The following is a 19564-nucleotide window of genomic DNA, read 5'->3' as shown; positions in this document are numbered from 1 at the left end:
AAAAAAACACTTTTTCTGGGATTTGGGGTGTTATTTTGTGTCTCTGGTGCTTCCACAAGCATACAAACTTTGAAAAAAACCATCCATGCTGTTTAGAGTGAGATACAGTTTCTGAATGTGTCCTGCCTTCAGTCTCCGGGTGAGCTGGTCAAAATCTGCACGGCTTTCTACGTCACTAGCCGAAACGAGGGGGCTAACCGTAGCATGCTAGCCCTAGCATGCTAGCTCGCTCTAAATGGCATAACACTGCTACAACACACACTAGTTCACCATAATCTACAAAATAACTACTTCCATGTCCCTGTTCTGCAGGTATTCCACACAAAGTTGGAAGTGCGCCCTAATTTAGAAGAAGTCTCCCGGCTAATCCTGCCTTGTACTACTGAAGTTGTAGAAACAAAAAGCTAGCTAGCTCATGTAGTCCTTACCTAGCTACTGAGCATGTGATCTTACCTAGCTACTGAGCATGTGATCTTACCTAGCTACTGAGCATGTGATCTTACCTAGCTACTGAGCATGTGATCTTACCTAGCTACTGAGCATGTGCGACTCCCAACAAAGATGTTACAGCAGTGAGAGGTCTCACTCTGTAGCTAAAACAGAGACCTGAACACAGGGTGAAAAGAGGAGCTGCAGCAATGTGCAATACAACAAAAATATGGTGTTTTTTGAAAATTAATCCATTTAAACCTATTCAGGTACAACCTCTAAATACAATTATGAACCTGAAAATTAGCATAATATGGGTGCTTTAAGGTTTGCAACTATGCAAGTGAAGTACACAGGAGCGAAACAACGGCTGAGAGAAAAAGAAAAACTTAATGTTCAGACGGCGAAGCTGCAGTCTCTGACCGACGAGGAACAGAGGCATTCTTCAAAACTTCAGGATGGAATTTAAAGGTGACAGGACAGGAACCGGTTCTTGATGCCCAATCCTACTTCTAGCACCATTTTTGAGATAGTAGGCTACATTTACATTGCTACGTTTCAGTTGAAAAACGAATATCTTTTGCTACGTTTCCCCCTCTCATTCCCCCTGCTCTGGCGTTTAAGGGTCCTATTTTAACGATCTAAGCGCACGGCATGAAGCGCCTGGTGCAGGTGCGTTTAGGGCGTGTACGAATCCACTTTTGCTAGTTTAACGGCGGAAACAAGGGACCGTGCGCCGGGCGCATGGTTCCAAAGGGTTGTACTTAGTGTCTTCATTAATCAGAGGTGTGTTTTGGGCGTAACATGCAATCAACCAATCAGAGATCATCTCCCATTCCCTTTAAAAGCCAGGCGCGTTTGGACCTTGGAGCATTGCTATTATGATGGAGGATTTGCACCGTAATATTTTTATTTGTAATCTTCTGCATGTGTGTGTGCTGCTGTGCGTCCCTGTGTGTGTAACAAGCATAGTGTGCACGAGCCTAGGAGCATTTTACTAATGCTCTGTTAAAATAACAATGAAATGCTGCGTTGTTGACTTTAGACCAGGTTTTTGTTGGTCAATGGTGTGATCACTTCCCGCTGCCTCAAGATAACAATACGCCCAGAATGCACCTGAACACACCTCCCTGTAAGACCAGCACACCCAGAATGCACCTGAACACACCTCCCTGTAAGACCAGCACGCCCAGAATGCACCTGAACACACCTCCCTGTAAGACCAGCACGCCCAGAATGCACCTGAACACACCTCCCTGTAAGACCAGCATGCCCATGGACGCACAGATGGGAGCAGGTGCATTTGTTATTTAAACGACGTGGGCGCTGGACGGGAAACTGACAACTGCGTCGGTCTTAAACTAGCAAAGACACTTGCGTCGGTGTTTTGCGCTGCGCCGGGTGCAGGATAGGACCACATCTTTTCCTACTTTCCTGCTCTGCACGGAGATCCCTTTTGGCTCAAAACTCCACTTGAAAACCAAAACGTAGCAATGTAAATGTAGCCTAATGTAGCGAGGGTGTTATTTCTTCTTCCCGCCGACGGCCATTTTCTCCTCCACCACGCTCTTCTCCCTCTTGACTGCTGGCGCACTCGCTCGCTCACTCACTGCCGGAGCTTTCAGCTGGGAAGCGTTTGGTTTCCTCTCGAGCGGCTCCGGTTTCTTCACTTCTACCTTCGCCAGCCTCTCCACCTCCATCTTGTCCCGAGCAGCTTTCTCTCGCGCCGCTCTCTCCTTCGCCGTCCTTTCCTTCTCTAGTCTCAGCTGTTCGATTCTCTCCTTCTCCCGAGCGATTCTCGCCATCCTCTCCCTCTCTTCTCTCGCCGCCATTTCCTTCTCTAACTTTTCTTTCTGTAATCTCTCCCGCTCCTGAAGAATTCTTGCCCTTTCCCTGGCCATGTGTTCCCTCTCCATCCTTTCCTTCTCTTTGGCTATTCTTTCTTTTTCCACCCTCTCTTTATCCCTGGCGATTCGCTCCCTTTCCTTGGCAATACGTTCTCTCTCTAGCCTTTCTTTTTCTGCTCTCTCTTTGGCCATTCGTTCCTTCTCTTGCCTCTCCTTTTCGGCCCTCTCTCTCTCCACCCTCTCCTTCTCCCTTGCGATTCTCTCTCTTTCTTTGGCGATGCGTTCCCTCTCCAGCCTCTCCTTTTCTGCTCTTTCTTTGGCGACTCGTTCTTTTTCTTGCCGCTCTCTCTCTCTGGCGATTCGCTCTCTTTCCTTAGCGATGCGTTCCCTCTCCAGCCTCTCTTTCTCCGCTTTCTCTTTGGCAATCCTTTCTTTCTCAAGTCTCTCCCTCTCTGCCTTCTCTCTGGCTATTCTTTCTCTTGTGATGCGCTCCCTCTCCATTCTCTCCTTTTCTGCCCTCTCTCTCTCCAGTCTCTCTTTCTCCCGTTGTTCCCTCTCTGCCTTTTCCTTCGCCGCCCTCGCTCGTTCCCTGGCCAGGCGCTCTCTCTCCATCTTTTCCTTCTCCGCCCTCTCTCGCTCTAGTCGTTCCCTCTCTTCTCTGGCCGCCTTTTCTTTGGCCAATCTTTCCATCTCTTGTCTCTCCTTATCTGCCCTCTCCCGGGCCAACCTTTCCCTTTCTGCCTTCTCTTTCTCTATCCTCTCCTTCTCTTTCCTCTCCTTCTCTTTCTCTATCCTCTCCTTCTCTTTCTCCATCCTTTCCCTTTCTGCCTTCTCCTTTTCCATCCTTGCCTTCTCCTTCTCTATCCTCTCCTTCTCTGCCTTCTCCTTCTCCATCCTTTCCTTCTCTGCCTTCTCTTTCTCCATCCTTTCCCTTTCTGCCTTCTCCTTTTCCACCCTTTCTGCCTTCTCTTTCTCTATCCTCTCCTTCTCTGCCTTCTCCATCCTTTCCTTCTCTGCCTTCTCTTTCTCCATCCTTTCCCTTTCTGCATTCTCTTTCTCTATCCTCTCCTTCTCTGCCTTCTCTTTCTCCATCCTTTCCCTTTCTGCCTTCTCTTTCTCTATCCTTTCCCTTTCTGCCTTCTCCTTCTCTACCCTCTCCTTCTCTGCCTTTTCTTTCTCTATCCTTTGCCTCTCTGCCTCCCTCCTCCTCTCCTCCCTCAGCTGCTCCTGTGCATCCTCCAGCGTCTTCATCTTCAGCTCCCAGGCTGCCTCCTTCTTCTCCTCTTCTTCGGCGAGGAAGGCCCTGATCTCGGCCAGAGCCATGCGAGCGATCCTCTTGGCCACCATCTTCTCGTGGATCATCCTCAGCTCCTCCCTGAGAGCAGAGCGCAGCCGGGTGCCCCCGACGGGCCGCTCTGACGTTTGGATTTAAGGAGGAACTTCGTCACTCACAAACATGACTCAACCGTTCATCGACTTGTTAACGTGCTGATCACACAAAAGCAATCCAGGAAAGTGTTAGAAAACATCACTGTTAGAGGGCAGGCTGTCTCATGAACCATTCGTACGTGTAGCTACGAAAAGTAAAGCACTGTAATTCGTATGTAGCCTACGTGTTCATTGTTGGCAGCGGCACATTGCTGCAGGATAAGAAAGTTGTGGAGTGTGTTTAGGGAGGTCGGGGTGGATATTTGGGTCATAAAACACAGCACTTTCAAGGAGGGCTGGATATTTGGTAACACTTTACTTGAAGGTATCTACTAGAGATGTACCGATAGACCGGCCGGTGACCGGAATTGGCCGGTTTTCACGTGCTCGGCCATGATCGGCGACCGGCAGGTCAGTCTGACATATGGTGATTTCATGCCGGTCAACGTTACAATTAACTGACAACATAAGTTATACCAGTTACAGTTCTCAAGGACGCACGCACACACGGACGCCACAGCACGCTCTCTTTCTCCTTTCTCTCAACTTTTCCGCCGTGTGTCGCTCGTACCCGCTCGCTATTCTCCCACATGTAGGAACCTGGTGAGTTAACCTGCAACATGTCAGCTGTTTGGGAATTCTTCAGCGTGTGTGCAGAAGATAACAAGTTTGCAATATGCAACACCTGCAAGGAGAAAGTAGGGCGTGGAGGGACGACACATTTTTTTAGTTGGATATTGGACGTGAAAAGAAGGAAATGGTTCCAACATTGCACTTTAGATGTGTGTGAATGTCCCACACCAGGAGTAATTTATATAGTTCTATTTTATAGTGATCCATTATCTGTTCAAAACATGTTCTATTAAAGAAAACATAGAAAATAAATATTTGTGTGTGCTGTAAAGTAGTTAGAAAAAATTAAATCGACTAAAATCGGTATCGGCTGGCCTAACTCAAAGAAAATCAGAAATCGGAATCGGCCTAGAAAGTTGTAATCGGTGCAGCTCTATTATCTACATAAGAGTGACATGACACAGTCACGACACATGAGCCCTAACCCTAACTTCACTGTTAAAAACGGTCATGTAAAATTACAGCTGTATCCCTTCTTGCCTTGACCACAAATGGCTTCCAGGCCCATTTGCTTCGCTGTTTGCTCCGCTGTTAGCTCCACCGATAGCGGTTAGCTCCACCGTTAGCTTCGCTGTTTGCTCCGCTGTTAGCTCCGCCGTTAGCTGTTAGCTTCACTGTTTGCTGCTAGCTCCGCTGTTAGCGTGTGAAGCTAACGCCACAATTCGCCAACTGCTCTGTGTAACCGAAGCTGCTCTTTTAACAGCCCTGCTCTGTGCATTCACATATGAGAGCAGCGCTTGTCTCCCATATCGCACTACTAGCTGATTGTCTTATTTTGTTTACAAGTTCCAGATGGAGTCTGGAGATGATGCAGGGTACTTACTGTTTACATCTTACTTAATACACTCAGGCTGTTGCAGCTGGCTCAGGGGAGAGACTGGATGACACTAGGTGGTACAGCCTGAGACATGCACAATAACAAAAATTGCCTTCTGCATTTTTGTTTTGCTTTTCCCTCCATTGTACCGAACCGAACAGTGATGTCTGAACCGAGGTATGAACCGAACCGTGACTTCTGTGTACCGTTCCACCCCTATATTTGAGAGGCTGAAATCAGCTCATATTATTGATCATTACATGATGATTTCATTATCAACTATCAGAAATGTCATCCATAACTTTTTCTGCTAACTGACTCACTAATTTACAAACAGGAATAGATGATAGGGTTGCGCTAATGTCTTTCGACTAATTCAATATTGCCATAAAACACACCGATCTAACGATACAGAGATATTAAAGTGATAGGTACATTGGTGTAAACGGCATTTCATTTATATTATTTGTGATTATTATTCATATTTGTGGGTCTGCAAGGCATTCAATCCAATAAAAATGTAACACACAGCATGTCTATGTTGTCTAGTTTGTCAATCAGATGTTAAAGCAAAGCCGTGCTGCAAGATATCAAGACACAACCAAAGAAAAGTCGTCACTTCAGACGTGCAGACGGCAGGTTTCTGTACCTCGGGTTGTGTTCTCTCTAGCAGCCGTCTCTCCTTCTTCAGCTGGATATCAAATGTAAGATTATTTATTCACACGGTGAGTTTATTTTCTGCTCTCGACACTCAGTAAATAAGTCAAATTCACATCAAGGGAGTAACACACAGACAATAAGTCACACAGAGAGATCTACCTTTACACACACACACACACACACACACACACACACACACACACACACACACACACACACACACACACAGGCACAGAGCGAGAGACACACACAGAGACAGACACAGAGAGAGAGCGACACACACACACACACACTGAGACAGACAGACAGACAGACACACACACACAGAGACACACACACACACACACACCTTTTCTCAGCCTGTCTCTCCTGACAGCAGGATTTTTTAACTTCTTTTCATCTGAGCAGAACAGAAAGCACAGAAAGTTAATGAAAGCTAACGACTCTGTGTCAAGTTAAAATGCCAGAGCTGTGGAAATGTGGGAACATAGGGCTGTGGGAACATAGGGCTGTGGGAACATAGGACTGTGGGAACATAGGGCTGTGGGAACATAGGGCTGTGGGAACAGCTGTGGGACCATAGGGCTGTGGGAACATAGGCACGCTCCCAGAGCATCAACTCCCGTGTTCTGCGAGATAAACATTTTTTGGGGGGGTAATATTCCTTTAACAATGGCTTCTGTGTGTTTGGACAGAAGACGCATAAATAAAGACAAATTAATGAAAAGTTAACACTCTGAGACTGACGTGAGTTTTTATGTCTGCTATCTTGAGCTAAACACATTTAATTCTACCAATGTTCCTTTTTATATCATAACAGCCAACTATTGACCTTAAAGTCACATGACAACCATGTGTACACTGTGTGAGAAACATACTTTCACAATATCACATTTCTAAGATCTGCAAACAGAAAGCAGAGTTCAACCAATTCATGTGATTATTAGTGGTTTACAGGCAAGTAGGGATGCACCGAATCCAGATTTTTGGGGTTCGGCCGATAACCGAATCCACTGGTTAAGATTCTGCCGAATCCGAAACCTATCTATCATTTTCCCAATTGCTGCATGAATGGCTTTGGCTCGTGGGTGATCTGAGGCCTAGCAGTGACTGTCCTTCCTTTGCCGTACCTGAAGTTGCTGCATTCTGGCTGCTGTCTGTAGATTCCTTCATGCACAACTCGTATTCTTCCGGATGTTTCATACCAGATGTTGTAACAGCGGTGATGTTGTGTATAGTTTAGGGTCCTCGCCACCACCAGACTAATCAGCATTGCAGATTGAACATGTAGCTGGACTTGAATGGCCTTCTTTTGACTGAAAGTACTGCCAAACTACACTTTTTCTGCTCACCAGTTCCATTTCCACTTTCTCACAGCCTGCTGCATTGAACGCTCCACCTACGTAAACACCTTCCCGTAATCAACGGCGCCGTCATTACGTCGACCAGCGTAGCGCGCGTAGTGCAAGCATAGGGTTCGGTGGGAAAAAAACCCAGTCAAAAAGCCCAATATTCAGCCGAATCCGAAGCTGAATCCTGGATTCTGAATCCTGGATTCGGTGCATCCCTGATATAAAGTGAGTTACATTAATACCAGACCAAGAGGGGGGAGTTTCGGGATATTTTTCCGCCCCATTTTACGGCAGCTATATGCACTATTTCCAAACCATTGGATGCCTGAGAATCTGTGCATGATTTGGGAAAAACACGATAGCTGCCAAGGGGAAAAACTGGATTTGATTATAATAAAGTGGGAAAGTCTGTAAAGGTATTCCCTCGCCAAAATGCTGCCCATTATTGGAGCGTTAGTTAGCCACGTTCCCAACAATGACCAAATGGAATGAGATCACACAAGTCAAACTCAAGGCGGGCGGGCCAAATCTGGCCCCTCGCTGATTTTGATCCGGCCCGCGTTTAAATTTAGGTTCACAATAGACTTTGGCCCACATAGTTTTTGTAGCCTTTTTCAATGTTTTTTGGCCCGTTTTACAACTTGATTTATGACTTGTTTTGGGTCTTTATGTCGACTAGAGCTGTCAATCTTCCTCTATAATACCATTCGAATTCCATTTGATATTTTTTTTAATATTCGAATAATATTCGAATATTTAATGCTCAATTGCAGCCTGTAAAATAATATGTACTACACTACTCAGGCTTATGCATTGTCGATGGCATTACAAGCATGTGGTTGTTGTTACACGTTCCGTCCACTAGAGGGGCTTCTAACATTAGCCTGGCCTTGAGGGGACCTGCACGCAACTCTGTTTACATTCATTTTCCACCACGAGCACACAGCGACAAACACAAATCAACAGAGAACTCTGGAATGAAACATTATCAACAAGTGTATTGAAGCGGCTCTGTTGTAAAGGCTAACGGTGCTCGGTTAGTGACATCATGTTAGAAAGCACGGCCGAAACGATTTGTCATAAACTAGGTAAGTAACAAATGATGTTAACTGCATTAATAACTAAGCCAAACGGTGCTGTCACTACTATTTTAGTGATTTATAAGCAACCTGTTTCTTGCAGATTGTCACGTTACTGAGAATACAGCTATTAGAAGGTAATATATAAGTAGAAGCTAACTCTGACTAACTAAGCTAACCTGCCTTAGATCGTCTAGTTTCATATGATACCACTATCTTCTTTCTCTTCTTTATAGCTTCAAAATTAAGCCCGCTACAGCCTTTAAAAGACAGTAAAGTCAGCCTAAGAGCTGCTTACACACCAACCAGACGGCCGACCGTCGGCAGTAAAGCCAGTCGGACTGATCAGTCGGGTCCCGAGGCCCAAAAAAATGCCTCAAAACACACTGAGGCGACGCCGACTTGAGCGTACGCTCTGCACGTGCGCGAAACGTAATACGTCTCCATAGCAGCAGGCGGCGCTGCTCTGTATTGTTTCCCAGAAAATGAAAACCGGCAGCTGATTGGACGAACGCGTCACGTGGGTTTTTTTTCTCCGGAAATTCACAGCCAGACTGTCATGGCGGCTCGTTCAGAATACGATTTCATATTGTACTAAAATAGCAAAAGTTTAATCTATCAACTAGCGTTGCTCTGGTTGGTTGTAGCGCTATCCTATTGCGTGCAAAGGGAATTTGAAAGACAACCGTTTATCCCGCCCCTCGGGATGGAAGTTCCCAGACCCAACATCTGGATGTGGGTCTGGCTCGTAAAAGCCGGTACACACCAACCAGACGGCCGACCGTCGGCAGAAAAGGCAGTCGGACTGATCAGTCTCCCCGAGTTGGTCAAAAAAGTTCTTCAGATCACACCGAAGAGACGAGACGTAATACGTCTCCATAACAGCAGGCGGCGCTAATCTGTATTGTCGCCAAAAAAATGAAAACCGGCAGCTGATTGGACGAACGCCTCACGTGGGTCTGGCTGCTGCTTCCGTATTTTGGATTTTTCAACCGGCCATTAATGGCGACTCGTTCAGAATACGATCTCATATTGGACTAAAATAGTTAGTAGATAGATAGTAAAGTAGAAACGTGTTTCTGAAAACATTTTAAGCGAGAAATAGGCCGTGCAGTTGCTGAATCTGTCTTCATTTCAGATCAACAAAGGTCAGTTTAAAAGATTTTCCTCAGATTTTGAGAGACTCTAGTCACGCTCATCCCGCTCCTCATTTCCGGGTGAGTCCCGACTGCCCTGTCTCTGACTGAGCATGTCAGGTCGGCCAAAATGAAGGCCGACGGCTCCTCCAACGGACGACGGCACGGGACACACCGACCAGACTCGAGTCACCGACCTCGCCAGACTGTCCAACGGCCGATTATCAGGCTGGTGTGTCAGGGCCATAAAAGATTTGGGGCTTTTGAGAGAACATTTGAGGCTGGATGGCCCTCAGAGTTAAGACGTTAAGTCGTACATCACATCACACAAACCGTTTTCAAAACAGTCTGCAAACTGCATCATCACGCAACAATAACACAACAAATAGGACAAAGAAAAAGGAAGAGGAATTCATACAGAAAAATAAGTAAAGTCTGAAAGTAGATTTTTACAGAAATAAATAAATACATTTAGTATATATTTCATTTTATATATAAATATTATATATTTATATATATTTTGAAACTTTAGTTCATGGTTGTTGTCTTTATAAGATCATTTCCAGTGTTAAAACATGAAATGAATAATGCATTTTATCATCTTAATCTTGGGGAACATTTACACAAATATCAAAATATTTCATAAGTAAGTACAGGCTGAGATATATATATATATATATATATATATATATATATATATAGATGCGAAGATCCAACCCAGTCTCACGGCAGTTCGTGTAAATGTCACGTTATTTTTACGTGTTCACGGGCACGTTTTTTTACCGGGAGACGGCCGAAAAGGACGCCCCATATGCTGGGAGGCGGCCGCGAGGGATGGCCGCGGGGGACGCGCGACAAGAACGGGATGGCGGAGGTTGGGTTTAGGAAAATCCCTACGGGGTAAGGGCGCCTCACACGCCGGGAGACGCGCGACAATAACGGGACGGTTGTGATTAGGAAGTCTACGGGAAACTAAACGCCACACGCGGGACGCGATCCCCGCTCGCCGGGTGAAAGTCCCGTGTTGTTGGACCCATCCACCCCCCCGACCAACCTCCCTACGCAGATTTTCGGCTCTTCATACTACTCCCTACCATTTTTGTGCTGTGGCCACGAAATATGCTTCCCATTGAAATACATTACTTCAGTTTCGTGCTGGCCACCACGTAAAAAACGAGGAAAACGTCCCCGTGAACACGTATCAATAGATTAAAAATAACGTGACATTTAGACAAACTGCCGTGAGACCGGGCTGAAAGATCAGAAGATTAGTTGTCAACTATTATTAATGTTTAAGTTATTTTTTATGAAAAAGTTGAAACTTGTGAATATGAATGTGAATATTTTCTAGTTTCTTCTCTCCTCTGTGACAGGAAACTGAATCCTACTTCCTTTCATCCTTCCTTCTCTGCATTTCTTTCATTCCCTTCCTCCTTCCCTACATTCCGTCTTCTTTGCTCCCATCCTTCCTTATTTATTCTTCCTTCCCTTTTCTTTCCATCCTTACCTCCTTTCTTTCCTTCCCTCCTTAAATGTATATGAAGTGTAGAGCTATTTTGATAATCCATTAATTGGTTTGAGTCATTTTTTAACTTGTGTGATGTCAGCTTGTTAAATGTGAATATTGTTCTAGTTTCTTCTCTCCTCTGGGACAGTAAACTGAAGATCTTTGAGTTGTGGACAAATCAAGACATTTGAGGACGTCATTTTGGGCTTTTGGGAAACACTGATCCACAATTTTCACCATTTTCTGACATTTTATACAAACTACTAATCTATTAATTGAGATCATAATCAACAGCTTAATTGACAATGAAAATAATCTTTAGTTGCAGCCCTAACTATAATATTGGGTTGAACTATCAAATTAACTAAAATTCAATAAAGTTACTGCATTGTTAAATCAAAAGGACTACGGGCACTTTAAGTCGCGGACGGCCAGTTTGCCCAGTTCGTCCTCCGTCAGGTCTGCTGCACCACAACTACCCCCCCATCCCGCTCCAGCTGGACCAGGCGACACCAGTCTGGTCCTCATTGGTCAGCAGTGGGACCAGGGAGCCTCCCTATTGGCTGTGGCAGGGCCGGCATCGGCAGTACAGGCAAATACTAGGGACGCCGGCCGTCCAAATGAGTGAAGAGAAGTTAAAGATAATACGAAAATAACGGCAAGAGGGGTGAAAAAGGCGTCAAAAATGTCGGAAAATCGTCGAAAAAAAACAACAACAAAAACTTCAAGATAGTGACAAAAAATAAGAGAAAAAAGTGACAAAAAAGTAAAAATAAAATAAGTTAAAATACAGTTGAAGCAAGCTCCAAAAATGTCTTAATAAACAAAATAATATAACATTGTAAAATATGTAAATATGTAAAATATAACATAAAAATAAACAAACATTGACAAAAGATGTCGAAATAAGTGACAAAAACGTAAAAAAAAACAAAAAAACAACAAAACCAGCTGAAATCTTAAAGGGCACCCGATTGGTCGGGACCGGCTGCAGGCTCTGCTTCCTGTCTTCCTATTGGTTCTGGAGGTCCAGTAGGACCTCCGTCACCTCCGCGTCCTCGGAGGCCGGGCCTCCTTCTTCCTGCATCTCGGCCGTCGCCTCCTTCCCCTCCTTCCCCTCCTCCGCCTCCTTCCCTTCCTCCGCCTCCTTCTCGCCGCGCTCTACGGGCGACGACACTACGTCATAAAGGAAGGTGAAGAAGCCATAGATCCAATCAGAGCCCTCCTCAGCTAAAATATTAAGAACCTCCTCAAGAGACTCGACGTTCGCACTACCACCGCCATCTTTGGTCAAGCCTGACGAGAGAGAGAAAGGGAGAAAGGGAGGGAGAGAGGGACAGGGGAGGGAGGGAGGGAGAAAGGGAGAGATGGAGGGAGAAAGGGAGGGAGGAAGGGAGGGAGCAGGGAGAGATGCAGGGAGAGAGAGAGAGAAAGGGAGGGAGAAAGGGAGGGAGAAAGGGAGGGAGGGAGAAAGGGAGGGAGGGAGAAAGGGAGGGAGAGAGAGGGAGGGAGAGAGGGAGGGAGAGAAGGAGAGAGAGGGAGGGAGAAAGGGAGGGAGGGAGGAAGAGATGGAGGGAGAGAGAGAAAGGGAGGGAGGGAGAAAGGGAGAGAGAGGGAGGGAGAAAGGGAGGGAGAGAGAGAGAGAAAGGGAGGGAGAGAGAGAGAGAAAGGGAGGGAGGGAGGGAGGGAGAGAAGGAGAGAGAGAGGGAGGGAATGCAGAAAGGATGGAAGCAAAGGTGGGGATGGAAAAAAGAGGAAAGTAGAAACGAGGGTGAAGCAAAAAAGGGGCTGAAAGGCAAAATGAATATTGAATGAGAAGGAGAGAGGAAAGATAGAAGGAAGGAAGGAAGGGAGGAAGGAAGGACGTTAGGGAGGAAGGAAGGAATGAAGGAAGGAAGGAAGGAAGAAAGTGAGGAAGGAAGGAAGGGAAGAAGGAGGAAGGAAGGAAGGGAGGAAGGGAGGAAGGAGGAAGGAAGGAAGGAGGAAGGAAGGAAGGGAGGAAGAGAGGAAGGAAGGAAGGAAGGGAGGAAGGAAGAAGGGAGGAAGGGAGGAAGGTGGCACAAAGGAATGGCGAGCAACCAAAACAAAAACAGGCAAACAATAAAGGATGATGAAGGGAGAGAGAGAAAGATATTGAGTTAAAGAAGTCGCATATGAAACAGACAACAAATAAGCTTTTACTTCCTGTCTCAGTCTCGTCAGGCTTCCTGGCGGCCATCTTTACTTCACTACGGCTGCATCCCGTTAGCGTCCCATTGACTTCCATTCATTTTGACGTCACTTTGACAGAGAATAACTTTACATCTGAAGAGTTTAAAGACTCTATTTGTCCATTGTTTATTTCTAAAGAAACACGACAATGTATAAAAGGCTCCATTACCTTGTAGCTCACGTTATGGCTCCGTAGCAGACGTTTTTATAAAAATAGGCTAACGATTGGGTCATAACCACGAGACTTACTGTCTCATAGTAGAGGAATTACCGTATAGTACAGGAGAAGCTCTCAGGCAGTTTGGACTTCCATTAGCTGTTTAAGTGTAATTACTAATGTTAACTATCATTTTAGTGATCAATAATTAGCCTGTGTCTATGTTATCTCCTTACATATACCTACGCTCTCCGTCTCTGCTAGATTGGGAATGATTGAGATTTCTCTTGGCACAGCTACCAGAAGACTTCCAACTTTCAGACAGGTTGCTCACGTCACATCTACGTCTTCAAGCTCAGTTGGAGGCTGCTCAGTAACGCTCAGCCATCACCGGAAAAGATCTTCTAATATCCTTCACTGGTCTCCGTCCAGAGACACGGGATCTGGTGGTCCATACTTATATACTGTCTATGGTTGTAACCAATTCTGAAAGTTGAATATAATTTGAATAGTAAAAAAAATCAAAACTATTCGAATATGATTTTTTTTTTTATAAATATGATACCTACCGTTAGCTAATCTCCCTCTCTCTCTCTCACCCTCCCTCCCTCCCTCCCTCCCTCCCTCCAGTTTTTTTAACAATACAGCGATGTCAGCGATAGATTTACTAAACAGCCTTGGACCTGGAAAATGTTTAAATGCTGATGGAAAAAGGAGACAAAACCTTGGAAAAAGACGGTAGAAAGAAGGAAGTATGGCAAGAACAGGTCGAAAAGACTAATAAAAACTTTATTTTTTTTAAAACACAGTAGAAAGAAGGAAGACAACACTAGGGCGACAAAAGTGACAAAAAATTCGAATAAGCGACAATCTTCACGGGACACGTACCCCCTGCAGTCCTCCAGAGTACCCCTAGGGGGACACGTACCCCCCTGCAGTCCTCCAGAGTACCCCTAGGGGGACACGTACCCCCTGCAGTCCTCTAAAGTACCCCTAGGGGGACACGTACGCCCTGCAGTCCTCCAGAGTACCCCTAGGGGGACACGTACCCCCTGCAGTCCTCTAAAGTACCCCTAGGGGGACACATACCCCCATTTGAGAAACACTGCTCTACAGTGAAATACAGTCACCCTTTACACCGTTTAGCTGTCAGCATTTTAACCGTGTTTAATCCAGCTGCTAGCTAACGGTAGGCTAACGTTAGCTGCTGTCAAGTGTAGTGTTAGCTAGCGTCACGTGCAGCGATGCTTCTGGTGCCCCTAACGTGGGTTTCGGAGCATCAGAGGGCAGCGCAGAAGGCATTACAGTGGCACCAAAAAGGAGGCACCGAAATCCGTGTTGCTTTTCGTTCCGGTTGATACCGGTTGTTTAGCCGTTTCGGTACCCAACCCTACTCTCTTTAGTAGCTGAAGACATTGGCCAACGCCAAACAGAGAGGGAAGCATTATTAAAGTGCCCATATTATGAAAAAAAAAAAAATCACTTAATCTGGGGGATTTGGGGAGTTATTTTGTGTCTCTGGTGCTTCCACACGCATACAAACTTGTTTAGAGTGAGATACGGTTTCTGAATGTGTCCTGCCTTCAGTCTCCGGGTGAGCTGGTCAAAATCTGCACGGCTTTCTACATCACTAGCTGAAACGAGGGGCCTAGGGGGATAACCGTTCTCAATGGCAATGGTATTCCACACAAAGTTGGAAGTGCACCCTAATTTAGAAGAAGTCTCCCGGCTAATCCTGCCTTGTACTACTGAAGTTGGAGAAACAGCTAGCTAGCTCATGTGATCTTACCTAGCTACTGAGCATGTGATCTTACCTAGCTACTGAGCATGTGATCTTACCTAGCTACTGAGCATGTGATCTTACCTAGCTACTGAGCATGTGTGACTGCCAACAAAGATGTTACAGAAGTGAGAGGTCTCACTCTGTAGCTAAAACAGAGACCTGAACACAGGGTGAAAAGAGGAGCTGCAGCAATGTGCAGTACAACAAAAATATGGTGTTTTTTGAATATTAAACCATGTAAACCTATTCTGATACAATCTCATTAATTACAATTACAATTACGAACCTGAAAATGAGCAAAATATGGCCACTTTAACAGTTAGTCCAGGCTGTTTTTACACCTCCTATAACATCAGGAGGCGCCCACTCTTTCTGTGAACATCTCTTCAAACATTGATAATCACGCTGCAGTTTTTTTGTCTAATAGGCAACAAAAACGCGAGTGATCACTCACTGCTGTAGTTAGAGTTCACACCGCAGTAAGTAAGAAGACTGGTTATTGTTTTAAAACTGAGGCACTGGGACACAACCGTAAACCACATCAGTCAGGCTTCACACGGACAGAACAGGCACAAAAACGGACAGAATAAATGGAAATGAAAGTGGACTTGCCGAGCAGAACTTTAGCATCTTCCACGTCAAAGTCTCCGTCTCCGTCGGCGTCGTAGGCCGTCAGTTTCCCTGAAAGAGGACAAGAGGAAGGATGAGTGACACACACACACAGAGACAGAGACAGAGACCGAGACCGAGACCGAGACCGAGACACACACACACACACACACACAGAGACAGACAGACAGACAGACAGACAGACACAGACACACACGCGCACACAGACACACACACACACAGACAGACACGCGCGCACACAGACACACGCACACACACAGACAGACACACGCACACACACAGACAGACACACGCACACACACAGACAGACACACGCGCACACACAGACAGACACACGCGCACACAGACACGCGCACACACAGACACACACACACACACACACAGACACGCGCACACACAGACACACACACACACACACACACACACACACACACACACACACAGACACACACACACAGACACGCACACACACAGACACACACACACAGACACGCACTTTTAACCTTTGTGTTGTCTTCCAGTCGACCATGCAACTTTGTTTTTTAGTGTCCACATTTTGACATTTTTGTCCCTTTTATCGAAGTATTTTTGTCACTTTTTCCGATGTTTTTGTCAAGTTTTTTCTGCGCTATTTTGACATTTTTTGTATTTTTTTTCCCCCTCGTTTTTGAAGGTTTTTGTCACGACAAGTTGACATTAATCAAAGTGACATTACCAGAAGTTGTCTTGGTCATGACAAGCTGACATTAAATTAGTTTGGGATGTCTTGACATAATGTCATCCAGTTTAATGTCAAGTTGTCATGACAAAAACCGAATGACTTAATGACAGAATTCATAAACGTTTATGACTTGTTTATAACGTTTATTATGACAGTTAGGACAATGTCATGTCACCATTATGTCGATACCTTCAACTAAAGCTGTTCAGTTAAGGTAAATTAAGCTAAAAAAAAAGTCTCCGTGATCGGTCCCTATTTTAAACAATAAAGAAAGTAAGAACATAGTTCAGTACTATTCTTTCTGGTAGAATTTATGATTTTATCATGTCCAGGATTTTGTAGCACCATAGTCCCTAAACGTATGTAGAAATGCAGGAAATGGGGTTGAATTTTTTTGGGCGGAGGACGCCAGGACCCCCTGTTATATGTCCCTTGTCACTGCGCATGCTCAGATTTAAACGGTTTACGGTATAACGTGTCTTACTGAAATTTGTGAAATCCATAAAATAAACTTTTCTCTTTACATACAATAACAGAAGATGGAAATCATTTCAAAAACGTTGTAGCTATCTATGATTCTTTGATTGCTAACGTTAGCTCAAAACGCCATTCAAGTGACAGCCTTTGTTGTGTTTGATTGCTAACTTGTAGCCAGCAGCAGCAGTCATTTCAAAAACGTTTTAGCCATCTATGATTGTTTGATTGCTAACGTTAGCTCAAAAAGCCGTTAGCATCTTGTAGGCTACTTGTCGCAAAGTGACGCATGCATAACTCACATCGGGCAGTGACAGTCTCCCTCATTTCTCAAACCAAAGTTACACTATTGCCTGAACCCGGCTTATACCCAAGTCTTTCAAACGTGCAGCTGATATTTTAACTTTATTTCAACCACTGTTAGTTTGCCAGACTAACGCAAGTGGGGGAAGAAAGAGAAGCTGCTAAACGCGCTATAACTAAGAGCGCAGAACGTCGCATATTAATAGCAGCTCACAACAGATTGAGTCAGAGTGCAGGAAGTATGAACTACTCATTTGAAAACTGTGAAGTTGTAGGAAGAGGAAGGATGTGGTGGGGAAGGATGGTGGTGTCTGTAACTGTAACACTTCACACGTCGAATGTCATCTTTTCTGACTCATCAATCTACAAATACTCCACAAAAATATAATTTCAGCATCTGAGTCCACAGCGTCTGGACTCCGTGACTGCTCCGTGAACCCTGAAGTTCTTGACGACTGGTTAACAGAGCACAGTGCAAGTTACACTAGTATCATCATGGGTTACACTTTCCTTGAAGGTATCGACATAATGGTGACATGACACTGTCATAACTATCATAAACGTTATAAACAAGTCATGAACGTTTATGAATTCTGTCATTAAGTGTCATTCGTTTTTTGTCATGACAAGTTGACATTAATCAAAGTGACATTACCAGAAGTTGTCTTGGTCATGACCATTGACATATATATAATGGACCACCAGATCCCGTGTCTCTGGACGGAGACCAGTGAAGGATATTAGAAGATCTTTCCCGGTGATGGCTGAGCGTTACTGAGCAGCCTCCAACTGAGCTTGAAGACGTAGATGTGACGTGAGCAACCTGTCTGAAAGTTGGAAGTCTTCTGGTAGCTGTGCCAAGAGAAATCTCAATCATTCCCAATCTAGCAGAGACGGAGAGCGTAGGTATATGTAAGGAGATAACATAGACACAGGCTAATTATTGATCACTAAAATGATAGTTAACATTAGTAATTAAACTTAAACAGCTAATGGAAGTCCAAACTGCCTGAGAGCTTCTCCTGTACTATACGGTAATTCCTCTACTATGAGACAGTAAGTCTCGTGGTTATGACCCAATCGTTAGCCTATTTTTATAAAAACGTCTGCTACGGAGCCATAACGTGAGGTACAAGGTAATGGAGCCTTATATACATTGTCGTGTTTCTTTAGAAATAAACAACGGACAAATAGAGTCTTTAAACTCTTCAGATGTAAAGTTATTCTCTGTCAAAGTGACGTCAAAATGAATGGAAGTCAATGGGATGCTAACGGGGGGTGATCGCTTTGTCGCATTAAAATGGCGCCATAGGAGGTTCGCGGTCCGAGGAGAAGCTGACCCCCTTGGGAAATTCACAGCCAGACTGTCATGGCGGCTCGTTCAGAATACGATCTCATATTGTACTAAAATAGTTCACCGAAACGTGTTTCTGAAAACATTTTAAGAGAGAAATAGGCCGTGCAGTTGCTGAATCTGTCTTCATTTCAGATCAACAAAGGTCAGTTTAAAAGATTTGTCAGATTTTGAGCGGCTCATCCGCTCCCCATTTCCGGGTGAGTCCCGACTGTCCTGTCTCCGACTGAGCATGTCAGGTCGGCCCAAATGAAGGCCGACGGCTCCTCTGACGGCCGACGGCACGGGACACACCGACCAGACTCGAGTCACCGACCTCGCAGACGGTCCAACGGCCGATTATCAGGCTGGTGTGTCTTCTCTCTTAGATGGAAATTTATTACGGCACAATTTTTTCTACCAATCAGAACGATAACGCTGTCATTTGTCCCGCCCTAACAGGTGCAACAAAGCTAACAAGAGACTCAGTAAGATGTCAAACAATCGGTGTATGCACACAGTCCGGTGTCCTGAAAACACACTTTGTTGGTGTTCAGATACTTTAAATGTTGTCCTGTAGTTACTGTACTACGCTACGTGCCTCTGTAAATTTCCCTGCAAGCTGTTCTCATTGAAACTCTTTCTGCAAAGTAAACAAGCATACATGTGTGTTGTGTTGTTGAGTTTATTGGTGCGAGTCCTCCGTCTCTCTGCCTGCTGAGGGAGTTATTTTCGGTTGCTTATTTCGGCTTGAGTAAGAAACCACAGTTTAGTTTCTCTCTCTTGTTCTCTTGCTCCTTGTCTGTCTGTTCTCAGAACAGGTCTTTAGTCACGTACATGCGGTACATTTTATTTAAACACCAGCACCATTGCAGCTTTTCTGATAAACTATCAGAAGCCGTCTTGGTTCGTCTTTCCAACCGTTCCAACAATCACCACTCTGGTTTGGTTGAACTAAACCCTTAATTCACCCATTTACATGTGGGAATATGCTGCTCTATACACACTAAAAAGGACTGTTTTTTAAATGGAGTCTGGTGGGTTTGGGGATTGCGATTTTGGGG

At 44.9% G+C, this 19564-nt stretch overlaps 1 protein-coding gene across 1 annotated transcript in view; it reads right to left on the bottom strand.

Annotated features, from left to right (window-relative positions):
- Nucleotides 1-1952: 1952 nt before the first annotated feature.
- Nucleotides 1953-19564, bottom strand: part of LOC116036902 (calponin homology domain-containing protein DDB_G0272472-like) — a 32438-nt gene continuing 14826 nt past the window's right edge. Inside the window, exons 5-9 of the mRNA XM_035998320.1 lie at nucleotides 15652-15720; nucleotides 6164-6214; nucleotides 5804-5845; nucleotides 2532-3691; nucleotides 1953-2414 (exon numbers count right to left, since the gene is read on the bottom strand). Coding sequence (XP_035854213.1) covers nucleotides 1953-2414; nucleotides 2532-3691; nucleotides 5804-5845; nucleotides 6164-6214; nucleotides 15652-15720 — 1784 coding nt within the window. The remainder of the gene's footprint in view (nucleotides 2415-2531; nucleotides 3692-5803; nucleotides 5846-6163; nucleotides 6215-15651; nucleotides 15721-19564) is intronic.

This window comes from Sander lucioperca, chromosome 23 (assembly GCF_008315115.2).
Source record: "Sander lucioperca isolate FBNREF2018 chromosome 23, SLUC_FBN_1.2, whole genome shotgun sequence".
Taxonomy (NCBI): domain Eukaryota; kingdom Metazoa; phylum Chordata; class Actinopteri; order Perciformes; family Percidae; genus Sander; species Sander lucioperca.
This window is presented reverse-complemented; position numbering and strand designations above follow the sequence as displayed.